Here is a 20,913-nt window from a genome sequence, read left to right as displayed (position 1 = left end):
TCTGCCGGCTCCCCTCAGCCGGTGGGTTCCCTCAGCTCTGCCGGCTCCCCTCAGCCGGTGGGTTCTCTCTGCGCTACCGGCTCCCCTCAGCCGGTGGGTTCCCTCAGCTCTGCCGGCTCCCCTCAGCCGGTGGGTTCCCTCAGCGCTACCGGCTCCCCTCAGCCGGCGGGTCCCCGCAGCGCCACGGCGGCCTCTCGGTGCCCTCGGCGCCAGCGGCTCCCCTCAGCTCGGTGCAGAGCAGCACCCCGCCGCCCTCCGAGCCGCTGGGGGTAGGCAGGCACACGGGGGAAGACTTGGGTGTCGTGGGCTCTGTTTTCTTGTTGCTGACTTACTTGCCAAATCTCCTTTTCCTCCCTCATGGGAAGCAACGCTGTGTGGTTGTTTCGCCTCCAGATTTTACTGGAGTCGCCACAAAAATGGAGTGGCAAGGTCTGTGTATTAGCCAACCGCACAGCCATCCCCACAGGGTCTGTGTGGCACAATAAGATAAATGAGCTTGGATGGAAATGTAATCATTCACAGTCCAGGCTGGAAGGAGAAACCTGTTTATTAACAGGAGATAAATGCCAGTGATTGGGGAAAAACGCTCAGAACTTGTCAAGTGAAGGCTAAGTCGTTCTAGAAGGGAACAGCACTAACCCTGGGACTGCCCAAGCTCTCTGTGTCTCCTGTCTGTCTATTTTCTTTAGTGCTCAATTCCTAAATGCCACAACCCAACCCTCAGTGCTCCTGCCAGGCTCAGTAGTCATGTATGGGATAACTGCAGCAACACTGTCTGTCTTGTTCCTGGCCAAGCCTGGCTGTTGAATTATTTGCATTAGGAGATTAAAAAAATAAAAATAAAAATTAAAATTAAAAAAGAAAACCTAAACCCCCCCCCCCAAAAAACAACAAAAAAAACCCAACTTGGTTTTTAATGTGAAATCTCTTCTGCCAGGGAAGTGGTGACACGCAGCTGGATACATGTCCAACAGCATGGAAAGGTGGCTGATGAAAGCCATGGGACTGTGTGGTGAGTCACAACAAGAGAAAACATTGTTTTAGCGTAAAGTATTTAATTATTTACCCTGCAAGGAGTGTCATTTATACAGCAGCTATTTCATGTTAGCACTCTGGGGTGCGAATTGGCTGGATTGGTAGTGATGCACCATTCGGCCTTGGTGGATTGCTTTCCTCTTTGAAAAACAGCATCCAGGCCCTTCTCTTTCTCCTTGGTTGCACTAAATAGATGATGCAGAGGATGATGCACAGGAGATGTTTCCCTGCCTGTTCTGTATAAGATTTTTGGTTTTGCTGTTGCCACAACTAAGGAGACACATGTCTTGGCCAAAGGCCTGGGGTAAATTCTCCTTTTTCATTTTGTTGAGCAGCACATATTAAATCCCATAAGAAAAGCTAGCACATGTATTTTGAAATTTAGTCCAGTACAAAAATATCTGAAGATCCTGTCTGAAACATCTGCATGCCTTGTCTCTGGAAATTGTGCAAATGCTGGAACCAGTCTGGGCACAAGTGTAAATGTGCATGTAACTGCATGTGTAGATATTTAGATTTTTATGCTTGATTTACTTTCTCATGGTGATCAGTTTCTAGGGGCTTTTTGAGAGTGATAATGAGGATTCATGGTGCAAGAAGCAAAACGTCCTTTTTCAGTGGCTCAACATCATATTGGCTGTTTCAAAGCAATGTGGCTTCAAGAGTAGAGGGCTGCTCTGGTATTAGGGTACTGCAACATCTCCAAAATAAATAGGATTAAAATCCTCTTAGAGAAACTCAGAGCATTCCCTGCCTACAGAGATAAATAAAGCTCACCAGAGAAAATTATTCCAAGGTCTGAAGCCTCAAGCTGCTGTGCCCTTTTTGGCTGATGCTCCATTTTGGAGGAGTGCCTAGCTACTGCAGGAATGCAAGTGGGGTGGTGCAGTTAAAAATGTAACTGACTGCACTAAGGGAGGAAAGGTGTAAACTGCTTGGAGCTTTCAGCATACCCTGGAAATGACAGCTCCCAGAGCCAAACCTGGGAGACACGTCTCAGCACTAATCTGGGCACAGGATCCACGTGCTCTGGTCCAGCCCCACGTGTGTCACTGCTTGAGTCCTCACCTGAGGGCAGTGCTGCCCAGAACTCTGATGTGGTACGAGTTCAGGTGGCCTTGAGGCTGCTCTGTCCGGGATGCTGTAAGTATGTCCCTTCCCTTCCCACACAGGACATTTCTCACAGGCAGGAAGCAGCTTCTGGGATAATCCAAGAGGTGCTTCACTGGCTTTATGGCTGGTTGCCTGAATGAATACAATTTGTGGAGCAGATGAGTTTTACTCACTGTGTCTGATAATGAGATCACCACTAGTAAATCATTTCCAAATCGAGATTATTCCAAAGAACATTTTTTACCAAGGAGCATATATGTTTTCCCCTTGTTTTACATATTCTTAAACATTAACCTCAATTGCTCCTGCAACATATGTGCTTCACCATGATAGGTAAAGCTCCCATTACTGATGTGCTCACTTTGCAGCTCCAAAATCATCTAATTACACATGAAAACGTTTCACTGCTGAACAGGTGCTTCCAAGTATACAGTAAAGCTGCCGTCCTCTGTCCCACTTGTCTCTGTATTGTGCTGGGTTTTATCTGTGGACGTCAAAGCACAAGGATGCTTCAGTCGTCCCACGGCTGACCTCTGGAGGGAGGCTGTGCACCACAAGGACTCTCAGGCTGGATGGCACTGCAGTCCTGCTGACATCAGTGGGAGCTGGGCTGGTGACAGCCTGACTTCAGCTGCAGGGTGTGCTTGAGGATTTCCTGGTTTTTGCTTAAGCCTTTTACTGTGGAAGTAATTATCACTGTTATTCATCTCTCTGGATTCTGATGCTACTGCAAAAAATCTGCTGTGTGGTACGTTCCACCCAAAGTCTCCTTGTTTAGATTTGCAGCTTGGGAGAATGATACAAATTTACACATTGGGCTAATTCTGAAGGTCATCTGGGGAGCTGTTCTGGGGGCATTGCTCCAACTGTGACCTCTCAAGTGAGAGAAATAATGTCCTTCTTGAGACAATCTTTGTTTCATGCAGCAGCACAGCCACCTCAGAAGTGTGCTGGCAGGTACCACGCAGCTACTCCTCCTGTATTTCCTGTGATCTGCTCTGTTTCTGGTTTTGACGCCACTGTATGAAGCTGTTAACTTCACTCAGATCAATGCACAACTTACTAACTGATCTAACTTAACTCATTTGTTCTTCTTTATACTCTTTCTGTAATTGTTTAATGTCAAAACCAATGCTCATTCTTTCTAATATGCACTCTTAGGAACAGGCCATCGTATAGAAGAGAAAATCCATGAAATAACTGTTAGGTTGCTGATGCTGTGTCATTGGAGAAGAGACTTGGGAGGAAAGCTGTGACTCTTTTGGGGTGGTTGTTTTCAAGGGAAAAGAAATAATTCCCAAATGGTCAGCAGGGCTTATGAAGACAAGTAGTGATAAGAACTAAAGTGCTGGGGCAAGAAGTTCTCCGTCAAAGGCAGCTGAGATGAATGCTATATTGAAAAACAGTCCCAGAAAGGGTCTGCAGCAGGTTAGATGAGTTTTGGGAGAGGGGCATTTCATGTTTAAGAGTAATATCAATAGAGATTTGATTGTGGGTTTTTTGTTTGGTAGTTTGGAGGGGGGGGATTTTTTGTCTTTGTCACCTCAGTTTTTCCTCAAACATTGTTTCTATTTTGGATGTTGTAAATACAGGCTTCTTGTATGCCCCTGCACTTCAACCTGACTTGAAGTAAAGGTGATTTCATCAGGGTTACTGAGGAAGAGGGACTCAACTTCCTCCTCAACCCCCCAAGAGTCCTGAGGTTACTGAGGAGGACTCCTCAACTAGGGATGTGGCAAAGTAACAAGGGATGGTGAGGCAGTCCAGCAACTGTGCACTCCCAGCTTGTGCTTCCCAGGTACCATATGGGACTGAATGAGGGCTGGTATCCCTAGAATCAGGTGAGCTTTCCAGTGCCACAGAGCAGGACAGGAGTTCAACTGAAGAGCTGACAGCTCTGGGAATCCTCAGAGTTTGTCACTGATTTGGTTTGCAAGGTTTGTTCACTAAAACCTTCTCTTACTAATCCCACAACTTGTGTACCCTATTGCACTTGTGGAAGAGGGAATGCTGCACTCCTTCCATCACCATTTCCTATGAGGGTCTCTTTCTTATTAAGACCAGGGAATCTGAAATCATTCCTGCTACTTATTTTCATGCTTACTTGTCTAATGCTGTGCCTTGGAACACATATAACAGTGGGAGGGTTCCAGATGACTTCAGTGGGATGTTCTGTTAATAACTGAAGCTCTGACTCTCTCTTCATTAGTCCTTTATCTGCAGATCATATTATTAAAAAGCTGAGGGGAAAGAATAAATATAATAATTTTGTTGCTGTTTTTCAGTTAGTTTCCAGGCTGATGGTTGGACAGCAATGAAAATACAAACTGCCCTCATTTGTCCCATTGGTTCTCACCCTGTCACTCTATCCTGCTTAAAATCCAATGCACTGCAAGTTCTTAGTTTTCAAGGTGAATGAATAAATGTCCTGGAATCTTGCTCATCTGATGTTACATGAGGCTACTGAGATATTGATCACATGCTTTATCCCGTACCCAGCAAAAAAGGAGGAATTCCCAGTTGGAAGTTATTTTGTGTCAGTGAGGCAGATCTGGTGGTGCTGGCTCTGAGCAACTTAGTGCAGTAGCTTTTGGAAGTGCAAATAGAAGGGACACAGTATAATAGAAAGTGACATTGGTTTTGGGGCAGAGATCAGCACATGTACCCTGGGCCTGATGGAGAAACTTCTGGGTTTGAAAGCTGCTTGTGGAGTTCAGTGCTGCTTACTATGAAGGGGTAATCTGCACAAAGAACAGCTAAGAGCTTGAAAGCAACGCTTCCAAAGCGATGCAGGGCTGATGAAATCCCTGAGGTCAAGCAGGGGGAATTCCTATACAAGAAATTGATTGGTTCAGTTGGAATAAGCCTCATTCCTGTTCCCTTGCTTGGCCCTGCTCAGTTGTGGTTAAATGAGGAGAGGGATAATAATCATCTGATTATCCTGCTATTGACAGTCTGTGGAACAGTTGGGAGCCCAGGTTTGTCTTCTTGCCAATGCCAGCTCCAGGGATGGTTCAGCATGTGGAAAGAGAAATAACATGTTCCACAGTCTCCAACAGGTGCAGTGGCTGTTCCCCCTGCTGAGTGTACCAGGAGAGAACCTGGAATTGTCACTCTGTTGGCTCATCTCACCTATGTTCCTGACTCACACTGCCCAAATTACCCACCAGGAGAGAGCATAAATTTTCTCAGTAATTAATTAAATATGTTAGGTAAGACTTCCCAGGTACAGGATGCAATGTCTGCTTCAGATGAAAACGTTAACTATGTCAACTTACAGCAGAGTCTTTGATTTGATGTGGGAAACCTGGCATGGGAGAGGCTAATGCTCAGTGCTGCTGCCCTGTATCTATCAGCACCACCACAGTTGATCCCAGCTTTTCTGGGATCTTTTGGCCCCAGAATTCTTAGATTTTGTGTCATGCCACAACCAAGTCAGATTTAAGACTGTCTATGTGTAAACCAGCAATCTTTTCCACAACAATTAGTAGGAGAGTGTTAATGGAGCTACTGTGATCAATTGCTCTCATAAATAAATATAACTAATGTTCCCTGTTAGTAGATATTGTTTTCTTCAGACCTTATTCCTTACAATAGTAGAAAAACCTGAATATGTTTTTTCTGAGTTCCAAGTATACTGATATCTGTCACCTTGGTATTTAGCTCTCTCACTACACTTTAAGACAATACAATGATTAATCCAGACATTAGATAAAAGATAGAGTTTATTTAGGATTAAATACTCATTTATAAATGGAATATGTAAATTGTTTTCTGAAGTCTGCGATATATCGGCTTTGTTACAGATTTATCCATAACACCTGAAAAAGTGCTTAACTGTAATTAGCCAAGACAATATTTCCATATTAACAACTTTATTATTTATAGAATCACAGAATGGTTTGGGTTGGAAGGGACCTTAAAGGTCATGAAATTCCACCCCACCCCTGTCATGGGCAGGGACACCTCCCACTAAACCAGGTTGCTTAGAGCTTGAAGACTTCCTAACTTGCTTCAGCTACTTTACTCCATTCAAAGTATTTCAAGGTCCATTGCACATTTCTAACTTTTGCATTAACCTCTTCCTATCACCCCTAAATAAATGGCTACTCAGGTTTCTACAAATAAGGTCTTTTCATCTGTGCTGCAATGACTTCAGGTGTACAGCTGCCCTGTAGGACATGCTCCGTTTTGTCTGCATCACGTCTGTAACACAACAACCTGCTATTGCTTCAGAAAAAGATGTATTAAATTTTCCAGGCAATAACTAAAGCAGCTTAAGTGGACGGGGCTTTTCCACATGGGAGACATAAATTTACTTAAACAAATTATTTTAATTTTACACAAGGTCCTGTATATTTTTCCCTAGGAGTCAGTGACAGGTTTGACTAGAGAGGCATTCCAAAGTTTGTATTGGTTAGTTGGTGTCACTATACTGACACATGGGGTCATTAAATTCAGCTCTGACTTTCACTTTTTATAAACTGCGTCACCTGAGTCAGTGAATAGTCCCAATATAGGCTATGCAAGTTTTACTTTGCTCAGAGCATAAGACAGAACAGAATCCATTACAAAAGTGGGGAATAAAGCACACACAAACACCAGTGCCTTTTCCTTCAGTTTCGCCACCATGTACCGTGCCTTGGGTGCAGGAGATGTTAAAGCATCAACCATAGCATCTACAACTTCATTGCCATTAGTGCTGCCCTCACTGAGGATGCTGTTGAAAAAATTTGCCCGCTCTTGAATGTACTCCTTGTTGTAAACAGCCTTTTCCTCTTCACTGAGTTCACTCCAGATCTCTTCAGCACTGACTGGTGGCTGAATTTTTGTAGAGCGTGCATAATTTCCTGGCTGGATAATACAGACCTGAAAGCAAGATGTAAAACTTAGCAAGATGCAATCAGTCATTGTGAATTCAATTAAATACTATAGTCAGTAACACAGATCAAAAGCTCTCTGCAGACAGGTTTCTTCCAGAAAATGCTGCTTTGTTGAAATTTTAACCCTGGAAACTTGACTGAAATCAAATATATTCCCGTGAAATATGTAAGATTGTAGAGGTGCTTTATTCTGACTTCCTCATTTCCTTCTGATGTTAATGCTCTTGTTTTGACTACTCAGCACATCCTCACAGAATGCAATAGAGCATCTTTGATTTTTATAGAATGCTTAATGGTATAAATGTTTTGACAATACTGAGACAAAGCATTTCAGTATGACTTTGATGTCTCCAAAGTGGAATACTGTGGATTTTTCACTCAGTGGAGAATCCTGCCATTGAAAATTTTTTGACCCAGTTTGGGACAAAAGGAGGTATCAAAGAAAATTAGCAGGTCCTGGGGAAAGAAGTGCTGTTTCCCCAAGTAGGTGTAATTAAAAGTAAACTAGGTCTTGTCAGCAAAGAACAAAAGGGGCCAAAGGTCCTGGTCTGCCTCTCACTGAAGCCATTAGCAAATTTCTGTAGATTTGTACAGATAGATTTAAATTGAAAATACACAAGTTCTTTGCTGCTCCACATGTTTTCTCTGTGTTGCTGCTGTTGTGCTCCCTTGTGAGTCTTCCAGGGAATTTTGGAGCAGGCTGAGCACTCGCAGTACACATCCTGTTCCTCAGCAGCAGCCTTGTTCAATCTATTTGTAGATATGCAACATTAAAAGCTCTGTGGCATTTAACTGACCTGATTTCTAAAGACTGCAACACAAGGTGAGGAAAACCCATGCTGAGCTGTTTCAGAGACTTGGGGATCTGACAGGCATTGTCTGGGAAGTCTGTGGTGATATAAAACCCTGATGTCTCCACTCTGCCACCCAGCTCACCCACCAGAGGCTCCCACCTGTGTCAGTGCCTGCCTGTTGGCCACCATGGTGATGGATATGCTGCTCTCAGGAGGAGTGGGGTGCAGGTCCTGTGCTTGGGGAGAAGGAAGGGATGCAGACAAACTCCAGCAGAGGGATGGTGTGCCCAGCTGGGACAGCCTATGCTGACTCAGGTGAGTTTGTCACACAGCATCCTTGGGAACCCTTCCTTGTGGTCCTGTTTAGAAAGGTGTTTTGGTATCAGCCAAACTAATGCCAATAGTAAACTTCCCACTTTTATTGTGAACAAAGGGGTTTTGAAAGCTTCCCTTTTCGCAGCTGGCTAGGAGAGAAGGAGAGATGGTTTGGTTTTTTCCCTCTTTCTGCATTTTCTGTAGCCTTTCTACTGGGAGACACACACTTTGTTTCCTGTAGGCTGTCAGCTTGCCTGGCCAGAGTTCAGTGGGACAGAGCAATAGCTCCATCTGTTCCTTGCCACCTCGTTGCAGCTTTCTCCTGAAAGCACAGAGAGGATGGCAAAGCAGTGGAAGAGAGCACAGGAAAAAAGGACTGTGTATTTAGTAGGCTCTCCACAGGGTAAGTTCTTAGGCAAATGCTAGCCATCATCTTGCATACAGTGAGAAACAAAAATATCTCTCAAAGATACTCCAGAAATGTTTGTCAGCCTGGCTCACTCAATTATGTGCTGGCACTATTGCAGAGGTGGAATGGGAAAAATCCCAAAATGACCAGAGTAGCTAACCTGTTAAACTAAGCCCTTCCATGCATTTGAGATTATCCTCAGCTAATCAGCTGAAATCCTGACCATGCAGTGTGGTATTAGGATATGTAAAGTCACTTGCATTTTATAGCCCTTCATGTTTATCCTACAGGGGTAGTTAATAGATGCATAGCTGTAATTTTTTCCAACACAAAGCTTATGAGCAATGCTGTAAATCTGTGTATATAAACAGTGCACCAATGTAAACCTTCCAGGGAAGACTTAGTGTTTTGAGTGTTTCAGCAGTAGAGTGACTCCAAGGAAAAAGCCCAGTGAAGCTACTTAGTGAACTAAGCTTCAGGTTTGACTATTAAAGTTGCTTAGACAGGGCACTAAGAGCACTCTTAGAGCCTCTTAGGTTAAGAGAATGAAAACATAATTACTCTGCACAATGCTGCCTCTTGCATTGCAGCTGTTCTCTCAAAAAGCAAGGAGCTGGTAAGCACTGGTGTTGTAAGAGGGGAGAAAGTGTCATCTTCTCAGGAAGATGACAAGCCTCCTTCTGGCTGCACAGCACTCGGGGTCTGGGCTCTTTGCACCCCAGGGAACATTTGGGTTCCTTGCTGCTGTTGGGAGCTGTGTGTGCAACATGGCACTTCTAAGGCAGACCTGTGTCAGGAAGTTTCTCCACCGCAGAGGATGTGGAGAAAGGCTAGAAGTTGCAGTGTCTGTGCTGACACACAGACCTGTTACCCAACAGCTTCTCAGAACTGCAAACTTTACCCAGGTCTGCTCTTCTCAGTGATTTCCAGCTGACTGATGCGCCACAGAGAAGCAACCTCTTTCCAAAGAGAAGCTGCACCCACAGATGCAGTTCTGATCTTTAAACTTTGTCACTTTGGTTCACTTAACTCATTATATCACTTACCTGGTTTTCAGGTTCCTCTGACATCACTTACCTGGACACCAAACTTCTTCATTTCCAGTCTTAAAGCATCACAAAATTTTTCAATAGCTGCCTTGGTCATAGAATAAATGCCGTTTCCCAGAGTAAAATAGGCAATGATGCTGGACATGAAAACAATACGTCCTGGAAAGAAAACAGTGCAAATAACATAACTTTACTCTCAATCTTTAACATGGAATCTATTCACCTCAGTCTTCTGACCTGCTAAAAGCATGGTATTTAGCAGGAGGCTGTTTTGCTGCAGATTGTGCCAAAACTGAGTAGTGTCAGTGTGCAGTCCCAGACGAGCACTCAGCTCTGTTAAGCAGAGAACTTCACACAAAAATCTTCCACCTAATGACAGATGCTGGACTAAAGCATTACACATTCCCAGCATGCTGCTCATTCCTTCTGAGTGAGACAGGATGAAAAAGATGGAAATAAAGCAGTGCCCTAAAGACTGAAAAACAGTAGTAACAGACTGTGCTAGTAAGAGGAGAAGGACTGCAGAGGAGAGGGGAGGTAATTTTCCCTGAGGTGGATATATGGTTACTAATACCATTTTTTTTCTGTGCTAATGATGTCTCTGCACAGAGACCTGGCTTTATAACTGTGCATATAAAGTCCAAGTCAGACTGTGCAGTGATGCGCTTCACCAGGGAAATGTGACTACAAAATGTGTGCAGGCTTACACTACCTTACAATGATTTCCCTGATCTGTGCTGTTTTCTCCTCCTTTCTAACTCCTGCTGAGTTTAAGGCAGGCATGCCTTAAATAGTAGACATTCCTCATTTGAGGCACTGGGCTGTGGTTAATTTCCATTGTTTCCTTTTAAACTTCTGTCATGTAGTCCTGCCGTAGGGTAAGGAATGTGTGAATGTGGATATATAAATACCAGAGGTGAGTGAGAAGATGGCCTTGTCACTCACAACACAGAGAACACAGTTGCACTCCTGTTGCTGCCATAGATGCAGATAACATCTGGGCCCCAGATCTCACCAAATGGAATAGGGTTGGGGGATATCAAAAGGTATCATGGGAATGCAGTAAAATCTGTCATTCTGAATTAGGTTCCCTGACTTCCTACACAGCATCCCAAATAAATCTTATATACAGTAAGAGGAAAATAACTACCAGCTTGCTGATCAAGATGCTGTATCAGCTGGCCTGGCCAGCTGGCAAAGATACAGGGAAATGTTGCTCCTCTCAGGGTAGGATGCTTGAATTCTAGGGTGAAGCGCATTACCTCCCTTTACAAGCATTAATAATTGTATTAATAATTTTGAAGTTTTTCTTGGAATAGGTGCACACCTATGGCAGTAAGCCATGGGTAGGATGACCTCTGCCTCCTTTGTCCAGTAGCTGAATGGTTTGGGGCATACACCCAGGATGTGGGACACCTCATTTAACCTCTCTCTGTGCCTAAGGGAACTGAAACCCATCTTTCCCAGGAAAATGCTCTAATGGCTGTAATTCAAGGTTTTCATTTGGGGAGGTCACTTGCTGCCCCCAAACACATAAGCTTTAGCTGTCCTGGTTGCTTCTGAAAGGGAGGAGACAGGAAATCTAGGTTTCTTCCTAGAAGTGCCTTGGCTTCCTCTCCTACATAGATGGTATTTGAAAATGGAGTGCAGGAGTTAATCAAGGAAACATTGACAGTCCTGAGTGAGATGCAAAATGTTCCTCTGAGCTAAGGTGTGTGTGCAGCCATCCAGATCCAAACCTTCTAAAGGTTTATGCATGTGCTTAATATTATATGCACAATTGGTTCCCTTTGCTTCAGAGTAACCCTGTGCAATGCATGGAGCCAGAGAAATGCCTTTGGTGGTTCAGCATCACAGAGTTTCAGCAGTAAGTAGGACATCACAGGAAAAAGAGATGTCTCCCTGTGTAATGGCCACATAACACACTCACTGGGTACATACAATAGCACATTCTTTTACAAAAAACACATTCAGCTCACAGTATTTAAGAGGTTTCTTTCTTCTTGCATCAGAATATCATCAGCCAAAGGCAGCCAAGCAGAAAGAAGCAGAATAGAAAAAAAAAAAAAAAAAAAGGGATGCTGTTATCTTACCAACAGTTTGTGTAGCAGATGAAACCTACCCCTTCCTGTTCTTGATGCTCACACAGAGCACAAATCTTCACCCTAAACAGCCTACAGCTGGAACAGACAAGGGAAAGGGGATCTTCTTCCCCAAATACAGATGGAGACCAGTAGGGAACAAACTGCAAAGCACCCAAGACATGCTGCCATGCTGCAGAGGGCTATTAAACCATTCCTTCTCAGAAGGAAGGATAAAGCCCAGGCATAGGGAGATCCATGCAAATGCATTTATCCCTCTGGATACCCATGCACCGCTACATACTTGAAGTTTCCTGTCCAAGGTCATAGAGAGGATCTTGCTAGACCTGGAACTGGAAGCTGGATGTTCACCTCTGTAGGGTCATTCTTCCTCTCCTAATTGCCAAACAGTAAAATTGTAAATCCTAAATAATAAAATTAAGCAGTTTATTGTATTTTTGTGTTTTCTGATTGTCAGTGCTTAAAAAGTATTGCCTGGTCTCAGTGATCTCCTGTAAACAATTTTCCTCTCTTCTTTGAATCAAACACTGAGAGAAATCCTTATTTAGAAATACACTTCTCTATGTACTGCAAAACCAGAATCATTAAGGATATTTTTTCTCCATATGATTTCACCATCTTTTCAGGATCAAGTTGCTCTTTCAGGCCACACAGAAGGAGGCTGTCATTTCAGTTCAATGTGAGACAATTAAAGCCTCTTTTATAGATGCTACATTACCCTGATTATAGTAAGCTAATTATTCTACAACTCTAAATAACAGTGGATTAGCATTACCCTTGTATTTCCTTAGAAGGGGAAGAAATGCCAGGGTTGTCCTGATGCTCCCAAGGAGATTCACATCTGCAAATTTCTCATATGTCTCCATAGGCAGCCACCCTGTCTCGCCAAATGTTGATATTCCTGCATTGTTGACAAGCCCCCAGAAACCTATGGAAGAGAAATTACTCAGCAAGCATCTTTAATGGCAAAACAACCTCTGTTAGATAACAAACCAACACCAGTGATTTGGGCCCTTGGAAGAAACTGCATAGTTGGGTTACATTTTTGTCTTTTCCACTTAAAAGTTTCTGGCATGTTTTGTTTAATGAAGGAATGTAATTGTGGCCATAATCTGGACTAAATGGAATCACAGAATAGTTTGGGTTGAAAAAGTCCTTAAAGGTAATCCAGTTCCACTCTCCCCCTGCCATGGGCAGGGACACCTTTCCTATAAGTCTCAGTGCTATTTAATGATGGTTCACTTTATAGTTGTCTTAAGTTATTTATGAACAACATGAACTGGGAGACATCTTGCTGCCAATGTGGCATACCATGATATTTTAATTACTTTAATCCCACTACGTGCTATGAGCAGCTTTGTGAAAATTATATTAAGCAGTCTAAAGGCTAAGGAGTACTATTTTCAAAGTGTCTGACTAATTTAAGAGCCTAAGTCTTACATCCTTTTCCAAGATTTGAGCTCTGATTCCTTCTGAAATCAGCCAAAATCAGGTACATGGATGCAACATCGGGTAAAGTATTCAAGCAGGGTCAGTGGCGACAGTATTTTTAAAATTCTGTACTTTAGAACAATTCTATACCCCACATAATGACAGATATGCTAAGGAGCCCACCACACAGTAAGATTTCAGTGTTTCCAAGCAGGAATGTATTGGCAGCAAAGCTTGTTGTAACAGAGCTCTGTGACAGGAAGCTGAAGCTGTTTAGGCCAAAGGCACAGCAGGTCTGATGTGAGCCCTGTGCAGTGCTAACAACCTCAGCTGTGGGCAATGCCTGCTGTTGGAGTGAGGAGTGCTCTGCTCACAGGTTGGAGCTGACACGCTGCCTAAATGCTGATTAAGCCATGCTGACTTGTTCTTGCCTGCACGGCACAGAACTGTGCATGTACAGCAAAGCAGGGAGTGACACAGTGCTTTTGAAAATACTGCTGTTCCTGTCCTCCAACCCTGACTGACAGCATTTCTAGGGTGACCAGCAGCATAACTAAGGAGTACCAGGGTAGCCTGACTGGCACTGAAACAGCTGAAATTGCAGCTTAGGTCTGCCAGCCTTGACAATTTTGCATACACATTTCTTTTAAAGAATCCTTGTAGGTGTCTGAGGCAAATGATTGCCTTGTCATGCTTTCTACAGAACCTCCAAGCCTGGATTTCTGGGGAGGCAGAGCAGATTTCAGTGCCTCTCTTCCTCCCTCTGGACACAAGAGTTTGGTGCAGGGGTGATGCTGACCCAGCTGGAGCCTCCTGTACCTGTGGCAGCAGAGTTATTCTCAGGGGACATTTGACCTCCCTAGTGAAGGCACTGCAGAAATCTTTGGTCTGAACCCTTTTCTCTCTGATTTTCTCTGAAAAAGCTACCACAATAATTTCATGGTATCTTGGTCCTTCCAGGGCCCTGCTAAGAACTGCCAATATTAGATTTCATTCACAACAGTAGCTACAGATGATACAGAAAATTTTTGGAATTAGTTTGTAAAGCAGACCTCTGTAAGCTTTTCTAACATATATATATACACTTGTATTACCTATTGAAATTGGTCTTTAAACAGAGAAAGAAACTGATTTCTTTTAGTGAACCTCTCATATGCAGAGCAAAACACTCAAAATCAGGAATTTACCATCCAGAACTTGGATAATTCTATCCCTCAAAGAGAATCAATCACTATTCTGCAGCCTGTCACACAGCAATCCTTGACACTGGAACTCTCTTACAACTTTAGTTACAGATGAACTGCTGCCCTAGTAATGCAGCAGTTTCCTCTGGACTCACTTCTTGCCCGTGGCCCCAGATGCTAGCAGACAGAGGAGAGGAAATGGACATAAAAATTGGCAATGGAATTGGGAATCCTAGACTTCCTTCTTCCCCCTGCCGCTGCCCTATTGTTCCATGTCTTTCCATCATTCTCTGGCTTTTTTTCTCCTTCTTAAAATGGAACCCAGCCCCATGGGACTTACCTCTCAGTAAAATGCATCCAGATCAGTGGATTAGAGAGTCCTCTGTAGAAGCTCATTATCAATATTTTTGTACTTGCATGTGATCTGATCTGCAGATAGACTGAGTGGCTGCACACCCCATCTGTTTCTGCTCAAGGCTGGAGTTTCTGTACTCTGGGTTATTTTTACATAACCTAGCTAACACAACCCGAACTAAAGTCTGGCATCTCAGTTTCCTGATTTTTTCAGCTTTACCTTTTCTAATTAAAAAAGTCATTTTGCTTCTGCCCTGCACCCTGTGCAGCACAGCAAGAACACTTGCTCCGCATACCCCTGATTTCATCAGGGCTTCAGAAATACAGCCATTAATCTTTAGACAACCGATTTTCTTCCTTTTTCTCTAAACTGTGAAACACAGAATTTAGCTTGCAAGACTCAAGTTATCTCTCCAACCATTTGCTTCATGTGCTGCAAAGCCTTCAGGTGGTGAGGCCAGCCTGCGTGTACGAACAGAGCTCACAAAATAAAGGCTCCTTCCTTCTCTGCAGTGGCCAAATCAAAACCCAAGAAATATTGGCCTGATTTAAACTGAAACAGACTTTTAAAAGAGAAGATTAAGTAAAACATAAAAAGACATTTTGCTCCCGGTCAGCTTGAAACACTTTGTTTGCCCTCAAGCAAAACATACTGTTTCTTAGAACATTTTGGCATTCCCCGATGGGAAATGTTCTGATATTTTCCAGAAGGTCTCCTGCCACTTTGTTTAGTTGAATCAATTCACAAAATTCTACCCAAATAATAAACAGTTCCTTATTCCTTTATGCCATTTTCTCAGCATAATTCCTGCCTCCTGAGCAACACCTTGCCCAGCTTTGTATTCAGGGTACTTGAATCTGCTTTGGTCTTCCTGTCCTGAAATGTTTGCAGTAAAACATAGTGCTAGAAATGTGCATACAAAACATACTGTAAATTTGCTTAGACAAATGCAGCTCAGGTAGCCTAAGAAGTACAGATGGAAATCCTGATGGACAAGGCAGAAGAATCAAACAGCTGAAGGAGAGCAATGTCGCATTTCCTCAGTGTCCATGCAGAGACACATTTGGAAAAAGCAGTTGATGTTTGGTGTGACAGACTGTCAAAACAGAACTTAGTCCAAACACAGTTTATGAAGAGAGGTGTTAGACTATGCTACAGCAGGCAGGGAATAAATAAATTGGAAAGCAGCACTGGATGTCACAGAGATTTCCACTAATCTCTGTGTTAGGAGAATGGATCCTGATGACAAAGATTAAAAGATACAGCCATAGATCTAAAGAATCACTCCTGGAAATCAAACCTAAGATTACTGGGGCTTCCAGGAGAACAGTAGCTCTCACTGTTAGAATAATTTCTACTTCATGACATGATGACCAAAAGGCAGATATCCAAAGTCCTTATTTAGGCCCAAAAGATACCTGATATTTTTCCAGAAATTCTTGTAAGTCTTCTTCCTATTCAAGTTAATTCAGCTGTGTGCTTGCAAAACATTTTGAAAATCAGGTTGTCTCTGTGTTGGTGCCAACACTCAGATAATATCCAAATTCTGCCACACCCTCAAAATTCTGACAGGTATTCTTAGGTTCACTAATCTTTGGAGTTTCTCCTCTAAACCTGAGCCCATGTGAAAAGAATAGGCTCTTCCCTGACAGATTCCAAACCAATACCAAAGGAAACTAGCCAAAGGAGGGAAAGTGTGATTTGCCATATTCCTTTGGAAAAATGAACAGAGAGAACAACCCAATCTGTCTGTGGCAATGCAGGGTGGTAGCAAGACAGATCAGACTCCTGAGTTATATTTACATCCATTCATGAGTCACCATCCTTTGCTTGGAATATTATGCTGAGATTGTCTTCACTGTAAAGATAATCTATTTCTATAGAGAGCCTGGACTAAAATATTGTACCATGGGTGAATTCTATGAATAGAAAATCATAATTAAGTGTAAGAGAGCACTTAATAACCTTTGAGTAGGAAGTGGGACTAAAACTAATATCCCTCCATTCCAGCAAGCTACATGTCACCCACTCACCACAGGCAAGGAAAGGAAGAGAAATCTGGTTTGAAACAGAAGAAAATCAGAAAAATTCTGAGGTTTGCTGTAGAGCCTAACAGAATTGCAAATCACCATGCTCTGAAGTCCTGGTCTGCTTCATACTGGCTTTGGATTTCTACTCTTGCAAAACAGAGAGAGAGAAGATAATGTGGAGCTTGGGTTACTCATGATTACAGCATAACTAGGTGTAGGGAGAACTGTATTTTATTCCTATTATTCTGATTTTATTCTGATATTTTACACATTTTTGTACATTTGATACAGAATAGTCTACTTAAAGCAGAAAGTCTCTTTTAGTCTTTTGTAAGTCTACTTATGCTGGGCACAGGAAAAAGGCAGATTCAGATAACTTAGAAGACAGCATATCTGCCAAAAAGCCCTACAAGTCTGAGATGCACAGTCCATGGGAAGGATGGTATTGTAATCATAAAGACTATTTAATCCTTACCAGGATTAACTCTGAACTATTTAAACACGCCATGTGAAAAGCAATAATTTAACTGCTTCCTCTTCATTTTGGTCCAGGTTATGAGGTTTCTTTGGAGTCAGTGGTCTTTGCACACTTACCAGGAGATTACTGAAGTGACTGTCTTTGGAATGATAGAGGAATATTTTAGTGATCTGAATTTAGAATTCCAGCACATTGATGTGATGTACTTAAAATCTTTGGTTTCTGACTGAAACTGATTATAGTAAAAATGGCAAAAGAGGAGGGAACAATCCCTAAGCAATACTTAGTGATTCCCAGAGATAGGTTCCTCTTCTCAGTTTCTACAGGGAATTGCTGAACAGAATTCTCCTGTTCTGAGGGAGGGAGGGGGAGAGACAGAGAACTGTCCCACAGTACTTACAAGCTAACAGTGACATACAGAAGCGCTGCCAGCAACTCTTTAAAAGGTCTGTGTTTTCACAGCTTTTAAGCAAGGTAATGCACAATCTACTGTAACCTTTCAGCACACTCCACTGGATTTCTACATCGGTTTGAATTGTTTGTGCAAAAAACCAAAAGCAGATTTTTCATCTGTTCAATGTTTATTTAAAACAGTCTACTGAGCTCACCACCCACTCTTTGCTCTCCTCATTAAAAATGTCTGAGCTGTATTTGATTTCTGCTTTGGTCTGTCCGCTGCTGTAGGCTCTGGATGTTGCTGTCCACAATCCACCGGGGAAAATGTGCTAAGGTTTCATTACTGAGAGCTCTTTAACTGGTGGCACATTGAGGCACATGCTCCACTGCCCACCCTTCGGGTAGCAGGGAACATATTCTGTGTAGTCACATATGTTTCTTATCTCCTAGGTACTTCCAGAACAGAACTGCAATTACAAATGGTTCAGAATTCCCTTTCCCAATGAAAAGGAATTTTAATTAAATTGTTTTAATTAAACAATCTCTGACCCAAATGTAAAAAAATCCCAATTCCTATCTATAACAAATAAATTGGCTAACGTGAGAGCTAACCTCCTCTTTAATCATGATATTCAAACTGTTTTTATAAAGGTAAAATACAAAAGACAACAACATATCTATTTTCAGAAGTGCCAAGAATGAATACTCCTACTGAAGTCTTTTGCTTACAGTCTACATAAGTAGGATATTGTCACAGTTTTGTCACATTTGAGATGAAAATATTTATTTGAAGAGTTGCAGTGTTAGAGTTGTAGTGTTAGTCCATTAATGCCCAGCGCAGTGCCCCTGGTGTGAGGGCCTGAGTGACAGCCCAGAACAGCACTGAGCAGAGTCGTGTGCCTGCTGCACTTCACACCTGCCGTGCTGAGTGTCTTCCCTGCCCCTCCAGCAAGCCCTGGGGTCTGTATGGGTCTTGAATTGATCTGAAGGCACAGCCACAAGCAGCAAGGATAACCCACAAGTTCCTGCTGACTCTGGACTCCAGGGTCTACATGACAGCTCGAGTACAACCATTACAGGACAGCATAAGCTGTTGGAAATACAGGATAAATTATGTTAAACCCAGGGTTTCAGGTGACCTGGTCCCCGTGGAGCCTGTAAGGGCTTTTAGGAATCATTTGTGTTTGTCTGCAGGTTGAGCAAAAGGCTGAGAGGGGAAGGCTCCACCTCTTAATCAGATAAGGTCAAGATCAACCATAAATACACATACTTAATGAGCAGTGCCTAGGCTTTTTCGTACTTCTTAATTCATCCACTTCCCAATGTGCTAATGAGCCAGGCAGGCAGGGGCCTCGCATTTCATTATCACTTTGTGTGCCTCATTCTCCGCTTTTATTCCCTGTGTGAGCAGGAAGTGTTCGTCTGTGATTCTGAGGGAATCTCACTTCTAAACCTGAGGAAATGTGCTGTGCATCAAGTGTATCCCAGAATTACCCTGAGTAATTCTCGGCCTGCAATCCCAGCGGGAAAGGAGGTAACTGTGGCCCCATCACCTGCGTTGTGTCATGTGCTGAAGGGATAACCAAGGATTTAGGTTGTCTGCAATTATGATGAAGCTAAGTCTGTCCATTCCCCTGGGTGCACACTCCCTGTAGGGTGTATAATTGACAGGTTTCCCTTTCAGTAACCCTTCTAGGGACTAGGCTGACAACCGCAAGTGGTTCCAAGAAGCAGCTGCTTTGGTATGGCACGGCAGCTGCCCTCACTGCATTTCTCATACCCACTTCCTCTCTCACAAGTCATGCCCAGAAATGCATCACACTCCTATCCCTTCAATGGCTGCACAGCTGTTCTGCGCTTTCTCTGCCGTTTCCTCCCATTGGGTACCTGCAGAGGGGCTCCAGGGACGCCCCGCTCGGGGAGTTCCTCTGCTAGGGGAAAGGTGAATCTCCCCCGTGGCGCCCTGAGCAGCGCACCCGCTTTACAGCGACGGCACCTTTGGGCGGCCCCGGTCTGTGCACCCACCAAGAGATTTTTAATTAAACACCATTGTCATTACCAATAGTGGTAACCGCAGTTAGCTCCATCAGTGACGGTGCTCCCCATCCTCACGCCGCGACAACCCAGCTGACCCTCTCAGGCGGCTCCCTGCCAGCAGTGCCGGGCGAACCGAGCCGCCCGTCCCTCCCGCTGCCGGTAGCCGAGCCCGCCCCGCCCGGCCCGCCGCTCACCTCGCTCGGGCAGGTGGCTGAGCACCAGCTCCTTGGCGGCGCGCACGTCGCCAGCGCGGGTCACATCGAGCCGCAGGACGCGCAGGCGGCCGGCACCGCCCGCCTCCCGCTGCAGCCGCCGCGCCCCGTCCCCGCCGGGACACAGGCAGCCGGCGAACACGGTGAAGCCCAGGCGGTGCAGGCGGAGCGCCAGCAGGTGCCCGAAGCCGCTGTCGCAGCCCGTGATGAGCACTGCTCGCCCGGCCGGCTCCAGCCGCGCCGCCCCGCGCCGCCACAGCCGCGCCAGCGGCAGCAGCAGGAGCGGGACCAGCAGCAGGAGAGGGGCTAATGCCCACATCCCGCCCGCCCCGCGGCAGCCGCGCCGTGTGGGAGAGAAGGGAGGGAGGGAGGATGGGAGCCCGCGGGCAGCGCCTTCCCCGCCCGGCAGACATCCCCTCCCAGCTCGGCATCCCCTCCCCTGAGCAGCGGCCGCCCGCAGGCACCGCCCCGCCCCGCGGGCGTACGGGAAGCCCTGGGACCGCGGTCCAGCTGGTCCCCGGCTCCTCCGAGCGGCGACGGGCAGGAGGACCGCCCCTCTGGTGAAGCCCAGGGCTTGGCAGGAGTTTCTCCCCACCGGGGTATCTCCCCACTTTTAGTTCTGAAAAGGAAAGCGCAAGCTGTAAGCATCGTACCGTGGTCAGCCGGAGCTGCGCCGGGCAAAGGGAGCTGGGTTGTGGCGAGATCCGGTTGTATGGACAGCTCAATTTCCCTGCTCAGCTGAGTTTTATACCGTTCCGGCACTACAGACTGGCCGCAGGACACACTTGAAACACTTGTTTCTGGGTCGGTCAGATGGGGATTTCTGAAACAGCTGCATTGTTATGTTATTGTTGCTGTATCTTATGTTATATATTACGTTGCAGTATTAAATTGATGTGGGTTTTTTATGGCTCAGGTCTACGGCTGTTGTTATCTCAAGGGTGCCTACATTACCCCATGGTGGAGGAAAATGTCTGTTTCTTGTAGGCTAAAGTGACAGTTATACATTGCTGAAAAAAAAGATCCCCAAGAGCTATGATTACAGGAGATATGTGATTAGGCAGTGTTTTCTCTGCCCTTTCTTTTATCT

General features: G+C 44.5%; 2 protein-coding genes across 5 annotated transcripts in view; one reads left to right on the top strand and one right to left on the bottom strand.

Moving 5' to 3' along the window:
• Positions 1-20,913, top strand: part of PAK5 (p21 (RAC1) activated kinase 5) — a 162,801-nt gene that overhangs the window by 536 nt on the left and 141,352 nt on the right. For 2 of the 3 annotated variants that reach the window (XM_085054000.1, XM_085053999.1), the window contains exon 2: positions 938-1,012. In XM_085054000.1, the coding sequence (XP_084910126.1) occupies positions 964-1,012 (49 nt within the window). In that variant the 5' untranslated portion in view covers positions 938-963. Of the gene's footprint in view, positions 1-74; positions 130-937; positions 1,013-20,913 lie in introns of those variants that run through there. The other variant, XM_085053998.1, reaches the window with a different exon arrangement.
• LOC146438846 (D-beta-hydroxybutyrate dehydrogenase, mitochondrial-like) lies at positions 5,856-20,213 on the bottom strand. Of its 2 annotated transcripts, XM_085053995.1 has the most exons (4): positions 19,806-20,213; positions 12,476-12,628; positions 9,627-9,757; positions 5,856-7,017 (listed from the first exon to the last, which is right to left on the bottom strand). In XM_085053995.1, the coding sequence occupies exons 1-4, from the start codon at positions 20,140-20,142 to the stop codon at positions 6,670-6,672; spliced, it is 969 nt and encodes a 322-aa protein (XP_084910121.1). In that variant the 5' UTR covers positions 20,143-20,213; the 3' UTR covers positions 5,856-6,669. The 2 variants fall into 2 exon arrangements, with proteins under 2 accessions (XP_084910121.1, XP_084910122.1); XM_085053996.1 differs by lacking the exon at positions 12,476-12,628 and having other exon boundaries at positions 19,806-20,210.

This window comes from Lichenostomus cassidix, chromosome 3, assembly GCF_008360975.1.
Source record: "Lichenostomus cassidix isolate B80296 chromosome 3, HeHo_3.0, whole genome shotgun sequence".
Taxonomy (NCBI): domain Eukaryota; kingdom Metazoa; phylum Chordata; class Aves; order Passeriformes; family Meliphagidae; genus Lichenostomus; species Lichenostomus cassidix.
Note: the sequence above shows the minus strand (reverse complement) of the source record. Positions and strands in the feature narration are given on the sequence as shown.